Here is a 6,281-nt window from a genome sequence, read left to right on the forward strand (position 1 = left end):
TGAAGCAATTCTATCAAAGGGCACAAACAGGAGATTAGTTAAAAGAAAGAGGCTTCACAGAAACTTCCTCTCATTCAGAACAAAGATACATTCCCTCCCTTTCCATTTCCTAGTTTATAAATGTTGGCATTTAAGCTTTCCGGCGATTAATATTTCCCAAGTCATTGTCGATTGTTAGAATCCTCAACTCTCTGCGCTGTTATCCTTGCTCTCTTTCTTCTTTTTCATTGATCATGCATTAAAAATTTTCGGATGGGCTGCTATAGCCTCCCCAATACCAAGAGAAACAAACAATGAGCAAAAAACTTCTCATGTATGAAGCCCTCCGCTATGGTACTGATGCTGCTTTGAAGCATTCAACCCCAAATAAATTTCCCATTAAACATGATACTGCAGCTGGAACTTTCTACAGTATTTGACAAAAGCAAGTGAGCACACAGCAGCCTTCGTGACTAGGGATTTATATGCAGTGGCTAATTTCAAAACTTTTGAATAAAGAGGCTTCTTTTGGAGTTGGACACATTGCTAATATGGTAGGTTTCTTTCAAGCTTTTTCAATACAATTCCAGAGTTAATTTTCTCCGGTGTTCTATATACACTCGAATCATTATGCACTCATAAAAACGAAAGCAATTGATTCCACAAGGCATAATCACACAATGTTTCTAATGCAAAGAAATCTCCAATCCACAAACTTTTATAACCAGTGATGCAGATCTGGTAGTTTCCACTTCAAAAACATCCAAGGAGCGGTTTCTTTGGAGAAGTTCCAGTGGCACAGCATTTTGCGGCTATCTCCTCTGCATTAAGAAGATCTTCTCCACGTTTAGCTTCAATTATTGCTCTTTTTTCTTCTGCTGACTTGTGGAGTCGAGCAATCTTATTTTTCATTTTCTCAATGTACTCCGCCTTCTTTTTCAACAATTGCTCCTGCTCACCCACAAGATGTGTAAGGTTATAAAACAAGATGAGGACTTCTTCAGAGAAAAGATAGTAGAAGTTCCACATTTTTTCTTTGCTCAAATCGTATGATTATCTAGAACAAAGATGAACTCCTGATGTTCAAATACAACCACACTATGAATATTGGAAGCTAACATACAACCACAAATATGGTTATTGAAGCAGATCTAAGATGAGCACACAAGACAAGGATATGGTTTTTGAAGCATGAACACACATGGCTTGTATTAGCTAATATCAAACAGCACCATCAAATAAAATGGAAAGTGAACCACTACACGTGATTAGTCCAACAGGATTACTTCTTGTTAAGAACCCTGAAAACTATATACTGGAAGTTTTACTCTAGCGTCTAGCATTTCTTTTCACTGAAGAACACGATATAGGTGGATATTTAGACACTAAAAAACTATTATTGAACTAAGACAAGCAAACAGAAGATTTGTGATATCATGTGATCCCTCTTGGACATAAAATAATAAAACCACCAGAAGATGTAACCACTGTGACTCGTTAGACTACGGTACATAGCAAAATAGAAGAATGACTGCTCACCTCAGTCATTTTTAGATCAGCCTCCAAGCTTGCTTTCTTGCTGTTCTCCCATGCAAGAATTTCAGATATCTTTTTCTGAGCTCTGTCAACAAAGTGGGGGAAAAAAAGATTTAAATTACCAACTGTAGAGAAATTCATGCACAGTCATAATATTCCTGAGACAAATACATATCCTGTAATTCAGCAAAAAACTTTAATCTTTGGTCTCAAATTGTACTCATTACTGAATATAAAAACTACCATGGCAAAGCAGGTACATTCAGCTGTCAAATTAGTGGCAGGGGCTTCTCAGAAAACAGATTACGGGAAATTAACAGTGTTTTGCAAAAAGACATTACAAACAATCTGCAACTTACACTCTATGGTTGTACAAATATTGCAACATATAAATATGTCACAGACGAGTCAACTGATTTTGGTTCACGTTTCACAAACTTATCAATTGCTAATGGATTAAGCAAGACAGTTTACACAATAAAAAAAAAGGGCAGCCCGGTGCACTAAAGCTACCGTTATGCGCGGTGTCTGGGGAAGGGCCCACTACAAGGGTGTATCGTACGCAGCCTTACCTTGCATTTCTGTCAGAGGCTGTTCCAAGGCTTAACCCGTGACCTCCTGGTCATATGGCAGCAATTTTACTAGTTACTCCGAGGCTCCCCTTCCAAGACAGTTTACAAATAAATGAAAGAATTCTAGTTTCACTCCCTTCTTATCCATCAAGAACTAGATAGCAAAGGCCAGAAAAACATCAGTGTTTTTGACCGTCCAAAAGACATAACCACGTGAAACAACTGTCATACAATTGATAAATTTACTCCAAGATATAGCTAATGAAATGGCTTCAAGACAAACAAGTTATAACACCATAACCCACAATGATTGTCAACTCAGGGATGTCAAATTTAATGTCAACCAGATCCCTTCCAAGTTAAACCAACCAACTGTAATAGTAGTTCAGAACATACAAGTTTTCAGCATGAAAAAGAATGTGCAGTTTCAGAACATACTTGTTTTCAGCTTTTGATTTCTCACTTACTTCCCATGCTTTGATTAGCGACAATCTTTTCTCTGTCGTTAATAGTGCAAGAGCTGCATCTGAAGATTACAAATACAAATTAGTTGTCATGGAGCTGTAGAGTGATTGATGAGGGAAAAAAATGGGAACACAATACAACAATCCTAAGTACCTCTGTCAATAGATCCCTTCTTCTCAACAGGTACTAGCGCTTCTGCCAAGGACATTAAATTTGCACAAAGAAGTTAGACAAAGGCTATATTGACCTCTAACGCAGTATAAATTATAGACTGCTGGAGAAGTGAAGATGGTCACTTTTTGGAAAATAACCACATAATATTAGCTCTCAATGAACTCCAATAATACATGGAGTAGATCTTTTATGATATTAATTTAACATGGAAAATTTTTAAGTGAAAGAAAAGGAGGAAGCAAAAAAAAGTTATCATCTGAAATAAAGTTATGCTGATCATTAAAATAGCCAATAGATTATCAGAAACACCATAGATTGGTAAAATTAGAGGGGTAAATTTTTTTTCTTTTGATAACTAATTTCCCAATATATTAGTACTACTAGTTATTATCTGGTCGTGTTTGGACAATCAAAGATAACTCGTGGCATCTGATTAAACCCCTTTGAGAATTAGAACTCTGCGTGAATTCAATAAAAAATATACTTCTATAGAACCACCGGGGCGGCTCAACCATTTCAGGGGCCTAATGTCACACTCTAACGGGGGCCTTAACTTGAATTCACTTTATATATATTTATTTATTTAAAAATCTATTTTCTAGCTTTTTAAGATGCAAAATTACTAATATTTTCAAGTGAATTCTAGAGTCCTAGGAAGATTTGTACAGAGTAGAAATGAAGCAAGAGAAACAGAGCAACACCCAGACTACTCCTTTCCCATATTCTACTTAATTAAAGGATGCCACTTCTCACAGAAGTCGGAGCAACCAGGAAATTCAGTCAGATGAACTGCAAAACAGAAAACACAGAAACAAAGTTGGATGAGATTATATACTAGATTCGGGTTCAACGATGGCAAGAGCTTTGGAATCATCGGATTTGTCTTCCGAAGGAGGTAGAGTAGATAATACGATGGCTTTCTCCTCCGCAACAGCTTCAGCGGTTTCCACTTTCTTGGCTTCTTCTTCGCTCATAACTAAAGGTACGTGTAACTGATAGTGAGGTTGAAAGTTATGTGTAATTGATAGGTGAAATAAATGCCGTCTTCAATACCAATAGTCCATAGGTTGAATAGGCCATAGGTCTGTCTAAATGAGAGAGAGAGCATAGCTTAGTTGGATTATGATTTGTACAGTGTTGTAAAGGACCCCATGTGTGAGCTGTCACAAGGCATTGCCAACCCCCTCTCATAAACTTTTCAAATATATAAAGGAAAAGGTATAAATATACCTGAATTATGGTAAATAGTACACATATGTCCCTCATTATAGTATACTTATACTCTTTCCGTTAATGTTTAGGATTGCATATACCCCTAGAATTAACGGAGGGACACGTGTCCAAATCCTAGTGGTTGACCCATTTTTTAAAGTTATATTTAACTTAAATATATTAAATTACCCAAATCAATTCCTATCAACCCGCACCCGATCTAGACCCGTCCACTCCATGAAATATTGAGAACAAACCCACAAAATTAACGGGAAGAGAGTGTCTTTGCTATGATTTTACACCATCTGTGTTTGTTAATGAGCAAGATATATTCAAATATAAGAAAGTTCTTAGGTGGTGCAGTTTCATCATTAAAGTTAACACTTTTGTGCAGCAAAGGAAAAGAGGAGAACCGACAGTTTACTAGCGAACAAATTGGATGAATCAGAGTTGCAAAATGCATTGCAGATATGGAAAAAAAGACATTCAATCTTCACCCCATGATTACTTCTCAAGTTTATTATAAGATTACAAGACGAAATTTTGGGAAGCTTATATTCAAGCATCTTCAGAGAAAATCACACTTCATTGGCTAAATTAGCCAACACTACTATTCAGAACCTCTCTCAGCCAGACTTCACACCGAAGCTTGCGCTTTGGAAATCTGTTGACAACGTTGCTGACACAGTGAAAAGCACTATAAAACTACAATATTCATGAGTTTATGTTATGCCAATCTATCCATGACTTCAGACTGGAGCTTATTGATCGGCTTTTTCACAGAGATCAAGCAAGTCCAAAGTTTGTAAAACCAATCAAGTGCGATTTATTAGGCGTTGCCAACATGATAATCTGACCACAATACTTGCATAAGGACTCAAAACTACGAAATAAGTTCTCATCTTACCTCGGGCACAGAGAGCTCAAGACGGAATTTGGGTCCATCATAGTGATTTCAAAACTGGTATAAAAGCATCTTCCTCCAACGGCTTACCAAGTTTATACCATTTGTATGAGGGTGTGAATTAGACATGATAACTTTACTAGATGATAAATAGTTATTAAGTAATAAGTATTTATTTTTAAGTAAAATATTTTGTATATATTATTGGTTGGTTTAATTTTTATTTTTATCCTTTTGACTTAAGATGTTTTATTAATTCATATTCTAAATTAGATATTATTATAATTAAATTATCTAATATTTTAGAATTTTCGTTAGTATTATATAATCTTTTGTATTCTAGGTATAAACTATATAGTTTAGTTTCAATATCTTTTAATGATTTGTTGTCATACTACCAAATTCATCTTTTATAGCTGTTTTATATTTTTTTAATAATTCTATAGGTGTTAGTTTAGTTATTGTTGATGATATTCCTTCCATAGGTTTATTAGTTCTTAATACCTTCTTGCTATTTTCAGTTAAATTTGAAAACCATAATTTCACTGTTCCTATTAGTGTTCTTTCTATATATTTTGATGCATCTGTTATGCTTATATTATTATCTAATAATTGTTTTGTCATATATCCTATCCATAATTGTATTATTTTTTCTGTGTCTATTACACAGTCTAAGTCTAAAAAGTTATAATTTTTATTAACTATTTGTTTTAGTGTCCATTTGTCATATTCATTCTTTAGATTATATCTTTTAAACTTATTCTTATAATATGTAGGTTTTCTTATTTCTGATGTTCTAGATATTATATTTTCATCTTCTTTTTTATCAAGAGTATTTATTTCGGTGTTGATATTTTCTAAGTTTTCTTCATTAATTACTTCTTATTATTCATTGATTTCTAAATTTTTTGTATTTGTTAATATTTCTGTATATGCTTCACTGTCTTCTGAATCATAATTATCTGTCTCTTCAACATCTATATTATTTATTTCTAATTCCTTATTTTTTAATTCTTTATTGTTTATTTCTAATTTTTCTTTAAATTGATTTATCTCGTTTAATAATTTTTGTTCTTTATCTTTTTCTTCCTTTTCCTTTTGTCTTTCTTCATACAAATCTTTTAACATTTGTAGTTCTTTTTCTAATTCAGCAATCCTACTATTTTTAGTTTCTTTTATTTTTCACATTTCTTCTGTAGTTTTTTGTTTTATTTTTTCTATTTTCTTTTTCCTATCTATTTCTTCATTTTCTCTTTCTATTCTTACCATAGCTGTCAATTTATCTTCTAATTTTAATTATTCTTTTTCTAACATTAAATATAAATGTTCACCAATTTTCTTATATCTTCGTCCTAGATTAGAAAGTACTATTTTTATTTTTAATCCTTCGTGATTTTCATATATTTTTTCATGTATTATAAATTCTTCGTTCATTTTAT

The 6,281-nt window shown here is 33.5% G+C and overlaps 1 protein-coding gene across 1 annotated transcript; it reads right to left on the minus strand.

Moving 5' to 3' along the window:
- Positions 1-520: 520 nt before the first annotated feature.
- On the minus strand, positions 521-3,954 carry LOC107853475 (remorin). The gene is made up of 5 exons (XM_016698462.2): positions 3,562-3,954; positions 2,706-2,747; positions 2,526-2,613; positions 1,519-1,600; positions 521-930 (listed from the first exon to the last, which is right to left on the minus strand). Exons 1-5 carry the CDS (start codon positions 3,698-3,700, stop codon positions 733-735), a joined length of 549 nt encoding a protein of 182 aa, XP_016553948.1. The 5' UTR covers positions 3,701-3,954; the 3' UTR covers positions 521-732.
- Between the last annotated feature and the right edge of the window lie 2,327 nt (positions 3,955-6,281).

The sequence above is a fragment of the Capsicum annuum genome, chromosome 6, assembly GCF_002878395.1.
Source record: "Capsicum annuum cultivar UCD-10X-F1 chromosome 6, UCD10Xv1.1, whole genome shotgun sequence".
In the NCBI taxonomy this organism is placed as follows: Eukaryota; Viridiplantae; Streptophyta; class Magnoliopsida; order Solanales; family Solanaceae; genus Capsicum; species Capsicum annuum.

Bases quoted from the DNA above. Each gene is read 5' to 3' on its own strand.
- LOC107853475 (XM_016698462.2), bottom strand. From the start codon at position 3,700: ATGAGCGAAGAAGAAGCCAAGAAAGTGGAAACCGCTGAAGCTGTTGCG. The intron at 2,748-3,561 runs GTATATAATCTC...TGTCCTTGGCAG, and splicing joins CATCGTTGAACCCGAATCTA to AAGCGCTAGTACCTGTTGAG. The intron at 1,601-2,525 runs GTATGTTCTGAA...CTTTGTTGACAG, and splicing joins AAATCAAAAGCTGAAAACAA to AGCTCAGAAAAAGATATCTG.